This window comes from Primulina tabacum, chromosome 5, assembly GCF_025594145.1.
Source record: "Primulina tabacum isolate GXHZ01 chromosome 5, ASM2559414v2, whole genome shotgun sequence".
Taxonomy (NCBI): Eukaryota; Viridiplantae; Streptophyta; class Magnoliopsida; order Lamiales; family Gesneriaceae; genus Primulina; species Primulina tabacum.
Window position 1 is genome coordinate 38,156,052 of NC_134554.1, and position 16,320 is coordinate 38,172,371.

A 16,320-nucleotide genomic window follows, 5' to 3' on the forward strand; every position below is an offset into this window, starting at 1 on the left:
CTTTCATTTATTTATTTATTTCTTTATACTTCCACTTTTTTGCATGATCAATGAACCGGTTATTTATTTCTATAAAATAAAAAAATTATTTGTTATTTTATCTCAATTTTGTATGGTTGGTAAAGGAAGAGGGGATGAAAAAAATCATTAATAAAGATTTCTACTATTAATATAAATTCCTCAACAACTTGTAAATCATCTTCAAAAAATATTATATACCAACTACTGTAACAATAAATAAATAAATAATGATACAAATATATAACGCGTGCATAACATCACATATCAGTCTTTCTCTATTTTGGTTCATAACACAATATCATAGGCTAAATAACTTTTTTGTTATTATTATTATTTTTCAAATTTATTAGTCATATATCTTTTATTTATCATAGAGATGTCTTGAGACATAATCAAATTTTTCCCATATAAATTCCAATATTAATATGCAAAACATAACCCATATTTTATATTTATGTTTTTTTTTTTTTTGATGTTGTGTAGATCTCAAATGTCATAAGAATTTGATCATGGGACCTTATAATAATAATAATAATAATAATAATGTGAGCTTGAAGAGAATTAGATTCTTACATGTAAACAGCTGTTTGTAGGGACAGATTTTACCTTAATTAGTTGATAGATTGAATTCTTATGCAACATATTGAGCTGTTATCCAAATTGGCTCAATCTGTCAATTTCTTTGAAACTGCTCTCCAACAGTAATCAGAGCTGTATAGAAAGACTTTTTTGTCTCCCTCCTTTTTGAATCATTACTATTTTTTTAAAAATAAATACTCTAAAATACGAATTTAGATCGTACCGAAAACACAGCATACGATGTTGTGCACTTTTTACACGATGATCATCTCGTTTCGTCTGACATTTTTTTCAAATTTATCTATAGAAATCATTCTTTCACTCACATATCAGATTCGAACGTTCCTTCACTTTTTTATTTGCGTTTTCAAATCTTTACTATGATGTGTATTATTATTATCATCAAAGATTATCTTTTTATATATAAATGCATCATGCCCAGTTTCTTCAACATTGATTGATGCTTGCTTGTTCAAAGTAGTGCACGGAACAGCTTACTAAATTGGATATAAGCAATAAAAAAATAAATTAAATATCAGTGGGGGCCTAAACATTGACTCAGGCACTTTATTTCTCCTTTTTGTTAGTCACAATTGAAAAAATAATTATGGCTATTTTTTTTTTATTGCATTCAATATTGTACTTGTATTCGCCAGTTGGAACAATTAATTCATCATGATTGAAAGAGAATATTTTTTTTATATATAAAAATATTAAAATATAAATTAATTAACATTTATGTACAAGCAATATTAAAATAAGAATTTGAAATTATATGAAAATTTTGTTCGATACGAACTTTTGCTAAAAACGTGAATATATAATTTGATAATGGTAAGCGTATGATCCAAATTCTATATATCATAGCTGTGTAATGAGTTCAAGTCTCTCAATAAATATATTTATATATATTTTGAGAGATTATTGAGTTAAGCATGTTTAGATGAGAAAAGTATTGAGATGAGTGATATTTTGTGGGGCCCTTAGCTCCTAATCGTTATTACAATACAATCTGATTAGGGTTAATTAATTACAACGGAAAACGAATTTAAATTTTCTTTACAATGAGCCCAAAATATTTCTTCTATAATTTGAATACTAAAAATAGTATTGTATCTCATATCATAAAACTCGCCCACACATAATCAAAACCAATCATATACAAACACCTCAAATCCTCGGGACATGCCCCGGTATATATATATATATATATATATATATATATATATATATATATATATATATATATGGGAATAAAACATAAAACCTCAGCACAAACTGTGACTCCCTCCAGAAGTACCCTCTCCGGCCTCCTGATATCCTAGAGTACCTGCCATTGTCCACACACAAAGACAACAGCAGCCCCCCTTGGGGGTGAGCAAAGCTCCGTATGGAACAACCATCATATATACCACAGATATCTGAACAATAATATATGGTATGCAATGCATGTATGCCGTGGAGGTATCAGGTCAAATGCCCATCCACTGAGCACATGTCAGAATCAAACGAATCGCTATCAAATCAATGCTCGAGCTGGCACACCGGCCTCAATAAGAGATACTCGTATGATAGCGTCGACAAAGCGCCATCAAATCCCAAATCTCAATTAATCATCGGGGCCACTAATGTCTATGCTTTAAGGGTCATGTAATACCAAACATAGCATTGTGTTCACAAACCCCAGAATCCAATCAAATCATATCAGGGTATCCAAGGATCATAGCTCAACGTGCATGTCATGTATCGATGTATGCATCAAACGATGTGTGTTAACAAAACATTTTTTTATACATCGATATTCAAATCACAATGTCATGTATGTCACATAAACTCAACAAATAAAGCATATAGACATGTATTCTCATTCCAATCAATCAAACCAATCCAACATATATCATATAATACAGATACCTGTCGTATGTTATCCGGTCGCAACATACCTCAATTCTTCGTTCCAGTGGATGTAGCTTGAAGATATCAGTATAATAAGCTATCTACATCAATAACATATTCATTTCAATCAATAACATGATCCAAAATCAATAACATAAGTTCCAAATCTTTTGAAACTTTAAAAATTCATATCAAATCGATATCATAACATAATTCAATTCCGACTTCGAATATGAGTTTCTTGTCGGTTATTCTACCACATATGGGAATCTCGACTTCAAATACATGCTATTTCAGCACTTTCATATTTAGAGCTGCTGAAACTAGAAGAAATTTACCTCAAAAGAAAGCTCTCAACGCGAAGATTCCGAATCTATAATTTGTTTCACGGTTGGACAACGTTTAGAAGTCGATTCGGACGAAATAAATTGATTTCCCAACTTTATCTCTCGAAGCCGCTAACGGAAGGTGAAGGAAGAAATGAACAAAAAACTTAATCTTATCTCCACCGCTCTCGCGCTTGGGCGGTAGAATTCTCGCGCCCGAGCGCGAGACATTCTGTCCCTGAGTGTGATTTGTACCGCGCTCGAGCGGTCATAAACTACCGCTCGGGCGCGGAATGTTCTGTCCGAGCCTCAATTGCACCGCGCTCGGGCGGTCAAAAACTACCTCTCGGGCGCGGAAAGTTCTGCCCGAATACTAACATTCTCTACACTGGCGCTCGGGCGGTAATCTTCTACCGCTCGGGTGCCACACGTTCTGTACCAAAATATTGGTTTTGTACTTATTGGCGTCCGGCTTCTCCACTCGAGCTCTTATAACGTCCATTCATTTTCAATATTTATTTTCTCACTTTCATTGTCATAATATACATCATATACATAATCACATGACAATTTCATAATTATCGATAATCAACATGAGATTTACGATAATACGATACACGGTCCTTACATATTTTGTGAAGCTCTCGTAGTAGATTGCGTCAAGCTGTTGATGATGCAATATGTTCTGGTTGGTTGTATCAGTTGTAAAGAGCGGATACAACATATCTTAAAGGAAAAATCTGATCTCAGTTGAAAACATCACCACTAGCAAGAAAAGATAAGACTGACATCTTGTTAACATGTATGACCCGTCGTTTAGTATGAGTTATGTGTTGTCATGCAAAATATAATGAAATAGAGTTGCACCTCTGCTAATAATTATAACTTTTGACTTAATGACAAGTGCTTGATCCTAACAATTCGACTCCTCGGACGCAGTAAAATATTATGAGATGTTGATATTTCGAAATTAAATTCTATATTATATTGTCAAACTTTAGTTTATCATATATATAGGTGTGTGTGTATGTGTGTGTGTTATTTAGGTGTATGATTAATTCTCATCATAGCTAGAATAAAACAAATCAATGTGATTTGAGGGCCAAATCATATATAATCTATCATTATAATGGTTGAATGATTAAGAATTTTAATGTAATGGCATATTCATCGTTCTAAGGTCTTAATCCATCAAAAAGCCTAAACTTATGGCAATCACAAAACGTTAGCTAATTATGGGATTAATTTTCTCTTATTACCAATATTATTCTGATTAATTCTTTAATACCGAAAATCTCCATGTCAACATTTTATTTCACTTAATTATTTGATCAAATAATTGACACAAAGGAATGCTAGGCACATTATGATAATCATTGTCTTAGATGAGTTAGAAAATAAGCTTAAAATGATTTCTAATGGGAAAAATGCTACATCTACGAGAGCTTCCTTTTAAACACGCACAAGCCACCTCAAAATTCTCAGTACTGGTAGATCAAAGAGTCATGTCCCAATGAAAACATTGCGTTATGAAGAGTAGATATCTTGTGAGACGGTCTCACGAATCTTTATCTATGAGACGAGTCAACTTTACCGATATTTACAATAAAAAGTAATACTTTTAGCATAAAAAGTAACATTTTTTCATTGATAATCCAAATAAGATATTCGTCTCACAAAATACGACCCGTGGGACCGTCTTACACAAGTTTTTGTCCGTTATAAAAGAGGGATGACCTAGTACTCCTTCTTCCATATGAGTTAGTAAAATAAGTATAAAATAAAATAAACTCTTATAACAACTTGAATTAATAATAGATGAATACGAAGTAGTTACAAGATTTCAACGCAAAGTCACTCTTGTTTTGAGTCCTATATTGTACTATGTTGGAATTACATGCATAATTTATTTTTATTATGAGATATTCGAGTAATATTTATTTACAAACCGATGTTATGTAAATATATATACACGCACGTCATTTGTATAAATACATGGGATGAAATCAGAAACATTACATTTGAAATAATCTCGTAAAAATTAATGGATTTTTTCGATGATCTTCATTTTGTCATAAATACAAGAATGGTCCACAATGAAATAAATGGTTAGGAGAGATTGATGTAATATGTTTTTTATTTTCCTTTGTGGGGTCAAATTGAAAATGATTAGAAATAAAAGGGTCCCTTAAACAGGCTGTCAATGCTCTTCCTAAACTATCAATCTTTCTTTCACTTTATGTCCTTTTCTTTCGACTTAGCAAGTTATTTGCTTTTAACTACGGTTTGGTACAAACTTTATTGAGGTGAGAGAGACAACGAAAGAATAAATAAATAAATAAACAAACAGCTGTGTGTGAAAATAGCCAATGAAGAAAGGTTGTTTAAGCAAAAGATTCAGGGGAAGTATGGTAAATTTTGATTTAAATAGTCTAGCTTGAAATAAATTGAGTTTCTAATAGAAAATTGTCAAACTTTTATAACATCATACTCAATTCTAATACTAACATTATATTTAAAGTATGATATATCTTTAAATTTTTTAAATTTTAGTCATTTTGCATAAAAAATACTGATAAGAATGGTACACTTGAGCGTCACATCAACACAAAGTCAACATCATATATGCACTACATATTAGCTTCACACGAGACAATTTGACCACATAAATGACCAAAACTGCAAATATATAAATATATCAAACCAAATTTACAATTTTTCCAACATAAACCAATGGTATTCATCAAATAATTAGTAGCATACACAGTAGTACTATGTGTGGAAAAAGATGTAGCATACAAATTACAAGGAGAAGATATTAAGTTTCAGAATGGAGATCCTAACTCAAAATGTCAAGAGTTGGTTTAAGCATATCATTATTTTGTCACCTACACCAAAGTACAACGACCTCAAAATCAACTCAATTTTAACCTATTTTGATTTCAGGCAGGCACCATTATTGAAGCATGTATTTGGTCAAAACTGCCCTCTTCAATTATCTAGCATCTACGTATATTAAATTTGATCAATTAAGTAAATAAAATTCACCTACAAATGGCTCATATTGGTGGAACAACATCCATCTTAGCGATGACCCTTAAAGTAACTCTCATGCAATGAAACTTCAACTAATTAAACAACAGAAAATTATTAAACTTATAAAAGTATGCCTAGGGACCATTTATTGAACTTGCTTGAACGCCGGTTAGACTTTCGGTGAGACTACGCTACACTGAGAATAGATTATTGGATAAACATAAAAATCATTTGGGGAAGCTTGATCTAAGGAAAAAAAAGCAGGATCCTATCCCGGATTCGAAGTACAAAAGCTTCCTCACGTTAATGTTACTTTACAGAATGATTCTTGAACCAGTGGCTGCTATTTCATTCATGTCACTTTCACACCCATTTCACCACCACTGAATTTATGCTCTACAATATGTTATTTCCTTGTCTCCCCCCCCCAACAAAAGATTTTTTTTCCTTCAAAAGATAAATACCAAATTCTAGTGGCCAATGAATGGGTGGGGACAGAATTCAATATCTTGTTTTCTAAGCAAAAAAATAAACAAGTACATAATAAACTTGTGGGTAAAATGGTCCACACAAAGTTCAAGTATAGATATGTGTCAGAGAAGACAATGCCACAAGCTGCCTGTTTTATGGTCTCCATGAAATGATGTAGATTTTGTTGCAACAAGGCTGCCAGATATTGAAGTACTTGTGGACTGTCTTTTGCCTTTTACAAGTTAGCATGTTGGCTTCGAGCCCACTTGAGGATTGTCCCAACATTTTCTTGACATCCAAACCAAAGAAATAAATGATCTTTGAGGAAGTTAACATCATTGTTTGTTCTTTCAGATCTATCATCGTGTCCCCATTTTGTCTTTCACACTTGGTCCACACTTATCTACTGCTAACAGACAATACTTCCTGCAAAATATATCTATACATATATACACGTATATCTATACATGTTTGTATCCATTTATTCTACTATATTAGATAAATAATTCAGATTAACTATTTTGATGTATACATTAACAAAAGTAATATTCAACTCGATTGGGAACAAGATAATAAGAATGACAATTCACCATCAAATATCACAACTTACAAACAATTAGAACCCTTTCAACAGCAACTATGACTGCTTCCATTTCAGTTTGAGTTCAAGTGCTTTAGCAAAGAGTATTGTAGGTTCAATTCTTGACACAAGTTATGATATTCTGCATTGGTGATTCAGTGACTAGATAGCTCAGATTAGATACAGGCAAAACACAAATTACACAGCACCCACATTTGGTGAGGTCAGTTATACGGTTCGAAGATCATAGAAAGCAATGTTTTGCTATATATGAGAAACTCGTAATACATATACAACACAACAATGGGAAACATCACAAACGATTATTGTGAACTACCTTTTAAATGTTACAACGGTCATAGCCAGAGAACCATGAAGGAGGCTCTTCTCCAACATCATAAGATGGCGCAAATTCCTCTTGCCAATTCTTATCAACAATGGTTTCTTGGCTCTTGGCAGCAAAATCTTCTTTGTAAGGGGCTGCAATCAATTTATTCAATTTATCTATCTCTCTGTAAGCCATTTCAGTCTCTTGTTCCGCCATTGAAGCTCGCTTCTGCAAGAATGTGAATTTTATCGTAAATGTAGGAAAACAAAGCATTCTCTATTTGAAACCAGGACACATTTTGGCAATTTCATTGCAAAAAACAATATTATGAAGTCTTGCCATATGAGAAAATGCAAAACCAACATTTAATAACAATAATTTGCAGTGTTAAAAAGATAAATTTCCCCTGTATGTTACACATTTGAGTAGAAACATAACTCATTTCAACCACAAAGAGCTAGCTCCTGATCTTTTCAACTTAGTATCCAACTTAAATGCATATCAAGTCTCAAATCTGCATAATTCTAGACGTCAAGACAAGATATTCTTGTTCAACGACATGGTGTTTTCTGGTCATATATTTCTACAGAGCACCAAGCATGAGTTATTTTTTTGGCCTTCTTGCCTGAATAGCAGCAAGACGTTAAGAATTTATGTGATATGATGCTGCATGGCACAAATTCAATATCAGGTAATGATTTTATATTGGTTTTGGATGTAAAAATTATAATAAGGAGGATATGTTATTATACTTCCCAAATGACTATGAATTGGAGCTCGAATGGTTCGAATGGGCAAAAGGAACAACCATTATGGTTTATCCTTCTTGGGCCATTCTGTTTTAGACTTGAGATGTATGATATACCCAGTTGGCCGTTGCATACTTTAGAATTTTGAACTGAGATTTATGGCAATAGGAGGATCAACTGAAAATGTAAACACCACATAAATAATGTAGGAATGTACCTCTGCAGCGGTTACAGCTTCATCTGCCTCTTTAAGCCTCACAAGTAATTCCCCAGCCGCCTGAACAGCTTCAGCAGTATCCTTCAACTGTGCTTGAAGTCCTCTATTTTCATCCCTAAAATATCGTCTCTCCTTCTCCCTTTCCACTTTTAATGCCGAAATTTCTGCTGCTAGTGCATTGATAAATTTAGATTCAGCACCTCTCACCCCTGCCTTAGACGCTGCTTTCTTGACATCATCAATTCCATCTTGAATCCTCCTGTGCCTTGCTAGCAATTGAATGTGTTTCTCTTCAAGCTCTGCGTATTGTTCAAGCATGCGTGCATGGCCCTCCATCGCCATCTGCATTGCTTCTTTAAGCTCTTCCGAGCATTGCTTTTCCATATTTAGTTCATGGTTTTGCTTTTGAGCAAGAGATCGGTTGGCTTCTAGCTCCAATCTGAGTTCTTCTACTACGGAAATCCACTTACTCTCTGCTTCAGTCCACTGAGCTCTCTCCATCTGAAGTTTCTCCTCAGCATTTTCAGTCAGCTCTGGAATGGTGCACAAAGCTGGAGCCACTTTCGAATCAAGCGAATGTGTAAGTTGCAGGAGAGGAGTTTGTCTTTTGGATGCCTTAGGCTGTGACGAATCCAGATAAAATTGCAGTTGAGCTCTTAAGTCTTGTATTTCTTCCAACAAAACATCCCTTTCCCCCAAGTCAAAGAAATTTTGATATCTTTCTAATTCATCTTGAACTCGTTTTTGCTCGATTATTGTTCTCAAAACATCAGGATGATTATCATATTGGTCCCGAAGAATCTGTAAGTATAAAATAAATTGTAGATGAATAATATCTTCTCATATTGCAGTTTGCAAAAAACCTAAAAAAAGAAGGGGAAAAAAAAAAGCAAATGCGTGCCTTGTGTTCATGAGTTAGTGATAATAGCTCATCCTCCATGAAATCTTCAGTAGGCAGCACTCCATCCATCAGGCTCTCAAGGCGAGCGATTTTATCTTCACGAGTTCGACCAATTATTGCATTACATTCTCTTTCGTGTTTGTATTGCTGGATCTGTATTCATGTTCAGAAGAGGTCAATAACACCAAAATAACTTGCAAGTCCAATGGCTGGTTGTCTGAATGTTTGATAAACCTACCAAACGATTTAGTTGGATGATCTCAGTAGTTTGTTTGGAACATATCTCCTCTAATGCCATCTCTCTACGAATTGCCCCTGCCAAGACCTTTTCTACTGCCTGAAGTTAAATGAAATAAGTACATGTAAAAAAAGATAAATAGAAATAAAACAGAAATCCTGCTTATGGTCATTAAATATACTTTAGGAACTTGCGTCTTCAACTCGTGATGTGATGGTGATCCATTAGCTGGCACTAGCTGCATATTCTGGCCATTATCTTCATCACTAAGCTCTGGCTGTAAATTTCTGGCCTTGCATGCATGACACAAAGGTTCTTGTGTAACATTTTCTAGGGACTCTTCTGTTGTATACATAGTTTGAACACCTGCATCAACTTTTATAACCGGCATTGCTTCAATGGGTATGCATGAGAATCTGAATGATGACCTTCTCAGGGCCGAACTAAGACGCTGGCTCTCAATTATTTTAATCCCATGCTGGAGAGTGGAAGCTAATTGATCATTGGACATAAAACAATTTTTGCGATTAGAAAGAGACTTCGAACAAAAGCTGTTGGAAGGCTTTGCTACGGATACTTGTGAAGCCTCATAGTTACTCTGACGAGTGACACTCTGAGAAGCTGAAGCAGTTGATGAGGTTCTAAGACTTTTCCTGCTGCAATTCAGTCTTGGAGAAACACTAGGTGTTGGAGACTTCAGAATTGGGGAAACATCAGACGGAATCATACTGGGAATAAAAGTTTCACCATCTTTAGCACAATTTATAGACTTCTCAGGAGTGTTCTCAGTTTCTGAAGATAGTTGTATTAAGGGGCATGGCAGCAGTGACTTCCTCGGCCCACAAGAACCATTGTCAAGTGTCATCTCTGAGTTTTTTTCAATGTTCCCATGAATTATGAGTTTAGTTTTATCCTCGTCAACTGTTTCAAATGATTCTTCCTCCATATCCACATCTAAATCCTCGTAACCTTGTTTACCGGAACATGTATTTTTTATCTCAGGCCGAGCTTCCTCAACACTTCTATCTTTAGAAACTCCAGGCTGTGAACATGGACATTCAATTTCACGAGCATCCAAACTTTTATTTGCTTCACCAACTTCTTCACCTTCCATCAGAATTTCCATTTCTGCATCTCCGTCATCATCAAGATGAGGCAATGTCAATGGCCGGTTGAGACTAAATTTCAGGAGGTTGAGACTTCTCCGTGCATTCCATCCATTTGCATAGGCGCCATTTTGGCCTGCTTGATTGCCGCCATTGGTCTTCATTCGATGGAGTTCATCCTGTCAAGTAATAGAAAGAACACAATGAGTCATCTGTGTTTTCTTTCCATGAGTTCGACATCTTGATATATAATAATCTAACCAACTAGAGAAAAATACAAAAAATTACCTTCAGTTGTCGTATAACTTCTCTCAAGACATTTACATCATCCTGCATTTCTTCATTTACAATTGCTTTATTTTTTATTGCCTTCGCACGCTGTGCAAATCTTAATGTGCTGAAAGTTTCGCTCTTACAGCTTCAATATAGAACATAATTTCAATTAGAGTTACAAGGACAGCTTCAATGTCGGAAACCAAAAATGATAGACATGGCTTCTATATCACCTTTGAGATGGAGAAACTGCACATATCATCGCAAGTTTGGCATTCCCACCCAGGGATTCCTGCAGTAAGAATGTCAACTTGGAATCCCTGTAGGGTATGTGTCTATTCTTCCCTGTCTGAGAAACTTCTGCAAGAATATTTATCAAGTTCCTGAAAATTTCATACATATATGAAATCAGCAAGAGTACAATCCAAATCCCAAATAGAATAAAAAGAAAGTAGATCAAGAGGGTAATGCTACACTGCTGAACTATTTTACAAGCTGATATTCAATTAAATTTAACTGAACAAAATGCCGAGAGATGAAAAAATTGAGAAAAAATTTAGTATAAGATTGAGCACTTCACCTAAAACTATAGCTAGCAGTAATGATATAGTTTTTTTGCCGCTTTGCTTAAAACTATAGCTAACAGCAATGGTATAGCTCAAGTTTTCTAATCCGTAGAATAATCTAAGCATCACGTATCAATCAATCCTGTTATGCTTCTCGTTTCCAAACAATCCACATTCCAATAATCGCACCAATTTACAACTCATGAGAATCAAATATTTGACATTGACTTTGATATCAATTATATAATTGATAATTTGTCGCTATACCAGAATTTATCATTAGTAGTAATTGTATAATTCAAATATTTGGAACCATTGAACAGTCGAAACATCATATTCCAATCGTTGAGGTAACTATTTTTCCCCAAACACATACTTTATGAACAAGAAAGAAATGATCGCCAAATATAAATTTCTACTATAATGCATTTGTCTCTCCTTCACTCTCATTAACATGTCAAATTTATAACCCAAGCATGAAAGCTCAGTAAAAGAGAAGTTATTGGATTCAGAGACAGTCAATATAAGTTTCACAAGAATTTAAAATATCGTTTGCATGCATTAATGCATTATAAATAAGATTGATAACTTGTGGTGTCTAAAGGAAGGATATAGAATAGACAAAAACGGTCATGCTATCTAACTTGTACTTTTACCACTGTACCTTCAGTTTCAAATTTCATCACCTTTATATGCAACTAACATTTTAGAGCTTTCAATTTTGAATTTTACATGAAAATCTGAAAGAATTCTTGATGTAAAACTTTTTCGTTTGTTTGGTTCACACTAATCTCTGTTACAATTTATGCTTCTTAATTAAAAATCCAATCAGGAACTCATAAGCCTCTCTACTTGGGACATATATCAACTGGGTGAATATTTGCAGTCAATATGTATTGGAATAAGGATCAAGAACTGAAATGTATTGCTACTCTCATGATCAATTAGTGTCTCTAATAAGGATCATCCAGTGATCCATGACAGAACTGAAATGTATTGCTACTCTCATGATCAATTAGTGTCTCTGTTTTCATATCTCTACAAGAGTAATGGGCACAACAATATTAAACCATACCCTAGTTGTGACAGAGAACGGTTAATATTCCCTGCTTCCTTCAAGCGTTCTCCAGCTGCACCTGTTTGTTTCTGTCTCTCTGATCCAGCAAGGTCAACAAAATTAATTCTGCTAACCTTCACGTAGCTTAAACCATCAGCAGCACTCTGTAATGATTTAGAGAAAGATTATGGGGCTAGAAAAAACAGGAACCAAGAAAATAAATTGAAAAAACAGCTTGTACTCAATCATATAGATTATAGATTATGGATAAAAAGAAGCATGATAAATTCAATAACCAGTTTGCTCGAACTAAATATTGTATTGCAGATGCATGTTCATACCATATGAACAATCGCAAATGAGAAAGTAGAAATAGGATCAGTTTGAAAGGCCAAGATCAACGAATTCCAACGAATCAATCATTACCTTGCTGCGCGATTCAACAACACAAGTGAAAACGCTGTGGGAGCGAGAACTTTCAGCATTCACACTTGTAGAGCCAGTTCTCCGATTTGACAATCCCTACATGATTTGGGCGACAAAAAGAGACATTACCTTGATTGAAAGTCAAGTGCAACGAGGAAACTCACGAAATAGCATTAAACCAAAGCTTATTGGCAATCTTGAGGACTATCAACAAATTGAATCTAATATTTGTTATTACCAGCATATTTCACCTTTCCATACCATATTGTATACCAGATTTCACAATTCTACAGTAGAGAAGGTAACACAGTGATAAAATAAACAATCATCATGCATCATCTTCATATTTTAAGGGCAAAACACGTAGGATACAAGTGTAACATGGAAATTTTGAAACTAGCAGTCATACAAATTGAGCAACACAACATTGAAAAAACTTTATCTAAAACTTAGAACCAACACATTCTTAAAACATTTCAAATATTCGAGAAAGTTTTAAAAGCATTTTACATGCACAAGTCCAAAATAAAAAATCATGTTAATTAGATAAAATTTCTTTATCAGTGTTCCTAATCTGAAGCAATTTGCTCCGCATGCAAAGATGCTACTGAATATACGCATAACCACCCCCACCCCCACGGTTATTTCAATTTTTTTCGTTTCAACAAAGAGGATCTGGTAGAAAAGATAGTTACATCTCCAACAGCAAAAAATGATCTCACTTTCCAGTTCATGGGCAGAAATTAAGAAAAATAAACCCTTTCCTAAATAGCATGAATTGTACTCCCAAAATCAAGAAGTAAATACCTCTTTCTGATTTTTTTTAAAATAAGAATAATTGACAAACCTTCATCAAAAGTTGTGACACGTCCTTCATAGAGGAGACACATTCCTCTGTTAAATTTTCCACATAAACACCACTGTTAACATCTTCTCTGATCTGAAAAGAGATAAAAATATAGCTAAATTATATATATTTGAAGAAATCATCCATTGGATACATCCATAAATGAAGAAAGTACTCTGTTCTATTACCTGGAGATTCTTTTGACTTGGATCCAATAAATCAGTTATTTGTTCATTGTAAATCTGTTAGCACAATGCTCAATGTAATCAGTAGAAAATTAATGAAACACAAGGCATGAAAAAATAAGCATAGCACAAAAAAGATACATGACACCTACCTCAAGGAAAGAGCAGCGGCACATAAACACAAGTTTTCTGTCAGCTTGCTTGACTTGCTCCTACAGGGAAAAGATACAAAGCATAAAATTTTAAAATATCATAAAGCCAAAATTGCTAGTATACTAAGTGGTTTAGACTTTACTACTTCAAATAAGAGATTTATTAGTCTAATAATGTTAAATACCTCATCAATCCTTTCAAAGAGCCAGTGGAAAACACGTGGCGCTAACCCTTGTTGTTCTTCTTCCAACAAAGCATTTGATGCACCCCAAATGGTGTATGTCTTCCCACTCCCAGTCTGATATATCAAATTATGGACATGTTATCTTCAGCACACAAGTAGAAATAATCATTGCGGAAAATCTTCCACATGCATGTAATTCTGTTAGCTGTATTTTTACAAATCACTCGAGTTCTATGACAAAATCCGTTACAGAATAATTTACCTGTCCATAGGCAAATACAGAGCTGTTGAACCCAGCAAGGCAATTTTCAACAAGTGGTGCACCCACGAGCTGGAAAATATCCATCTGAAAAAAGATTTTCCCAAAAATGAGTTACTTATTTCATTTGTTATCTCGCGGCAAATGTTTACAATAAAGATTAGTAAAAAGTAAGGTTTCTTGCCTGGTTTGACTCAAAATCAGCAATCGAGTCAAATGTAAAGGTTTGTCCTGCTATTGATAAAGAATCATTTGAAATTTTTTGAACCACATGCGGCCCTTCTTCTTCATTCTTATTTGGTGGTCTCACTCGGACTATCACCTAAATCACATGTTTAAATCAAATTATTATAAACCATTAAACTGATAAGAATTTTGTCAGAAGACGGAGATTCTGAAACAAACTACATTAAAAAACGTATTTGGCCAGCTTCAAATTCCATCAACTGACCCCCATCATCTTGAACAGACACATTTGGGATTCTTTGAGGGACGAAAAAAAGCAAAATGGGTTCAACTGAAATTTCAGATAGTATTTGGAGTTAATATTAACTGGAGCATACAACTACTAAAGTACTATATTGTACTATATAGAGCATCCTGAATGAAATCAAGTGAATCCAGAATTGGAGCAAACCAGAAACTAGAACAAATCAATGTACAAAACTTGGGTTTTCTCAAAGAAAAATAAAAACTTAAAACATGACACAACCGAAATCACGAAGTAAGAACATCATCAACTAGTTTAAGTTTAGTTCTTCAACGTAGGTAGGCCAAAAATCAAAACGGAGAAAACAAGTAGCAGATTTTCTTTCTTCACTGACTACTTCAAATGAGAAAAAAATTACATAATACAAAAAGTTTAATTCCATCAGAGAATAAGTTCAAAAATGGCCTCAACAAAGATCTCAGTAAATCAGAGTTTATCTCAGTCCAAAGAAACGAAAGAAGAAAACAAACCAAAATCCATATAAAACATTTTAAATAACTAGAAAGGGTATTTAGTGAAAAAGAATACAGATCCCAAAGCCGCAGCAGCCGCAGAAAAACAGAATACTAGAAATCTTTAAAATATATGAATTCAGAAGACAACAAAACGCTCAATTGCGATTACCTGAAAACAAAAAACAGAATTAACAAAGCACAGACACCAAAATGATACAGTTTCAGTTCAACTCATTTAAAAACAAGAAAGAATAAAGAAATGACCTTAACCCCAGAATCCGAGGAATTCACAGGCACCACACCATTCTCCAAAGCCGCAGCAGCCGCAGCGGACTCCACACTGAGCTTGCGCTTGAGAGGCGGCCTAGGCGGAAGCGGGCTCTTCAACTTCGAAGGAACGGTGGATGGTGATGAAGTGACGTTAATATCTGAATTTATCGGCTGCGCGTTCTCTTTTGACGATGATTTGTGCTTCCGTATGCTAGGGTTCGGTGTGCCGGGCTTCGATTTGGGGTTCGGAGACGAAGATAATGGAGCATTGACCGCAGTTTCATGGTGATTTTCTCTCAAGATTTGGTTACGCGGTACCATGAAATGCTTCATTTTCTTGAACGGAGAATGGAGAAGGGGGGCTTCGTGGGGGAGAGAGAGTTTAGAGAGAGAAAGAGAGACAGTGGAGAGAGAAAGGTAGCCGTTGGAGCAGAGGGACAGGTTTGATTTAAATTTGGGGAAAACTGAATTTACATTTTTATTTTAATTTTAAATTTGGACAGCTCATTGAAATGGATCTGGACTGGAGATTGCCATGGGCTTCAATAATTGGGCCAGACTCAGATGAATCGACTAACTCGGGCCTCTATTTTGGACCACGCTCCATTAAACGAAACCCTAGCATTCAAAATCTAAATAAATATTGTTGATATAACTCGGACTATGTTTTATAGATCATCTGACATGAAAATTTTAAGTTTGAAATT

General features: G+C 34.6%; 1 protein-coding gene across 1 annotated transcript; it reads right to left on the bottom strand.

Annotated features, from left to right (window-relative positions):
- Positions 1 to 7,155: 7,155 nt before the first annotated feature.
- LOC142547589 (kinesin-like protein KIN-12B) lies at positions 7,156 to 16,057 on the bottom strand. Its single transcript, XM_075655952.1, has 16 exons — positions 15,608 to 16,057; positions 14,583 to 14,720; positions 14,402 to 14,485; positions 14,140 to 14,253; positions 13,955 to 14,014; positions 13,806 to 13,859; positions 13,618 to 13,710; positions 12,771 to 12,866; positions 12,363 to 12,508; positions 10,955 to 11,104; positions 10,737 to 10,866; positions 9,524 to 10,627; positions 9,343 to 9,441; positions 9,105 to 9,257; positions 8,204 to 9,004; positions 7,156 to 7,465 (listed from the first exon to the last, which is right to left on the bottom strand). Exons 1-16 carry the CDS (start codon positions 15,944 to 15,946, stop codon positions 7,250 to 7,252), a joined length of 3,777 nt encoding a protein of 1,258 aa, XP_075512067.1. The 5' UTR covers positions 15,947 to 16,057; the 3' UTR covers positions 7,156 to 7,249.
- Between the last annotated feature and the right edge of the window lie 263 nt (positions 16,058 to 16,320).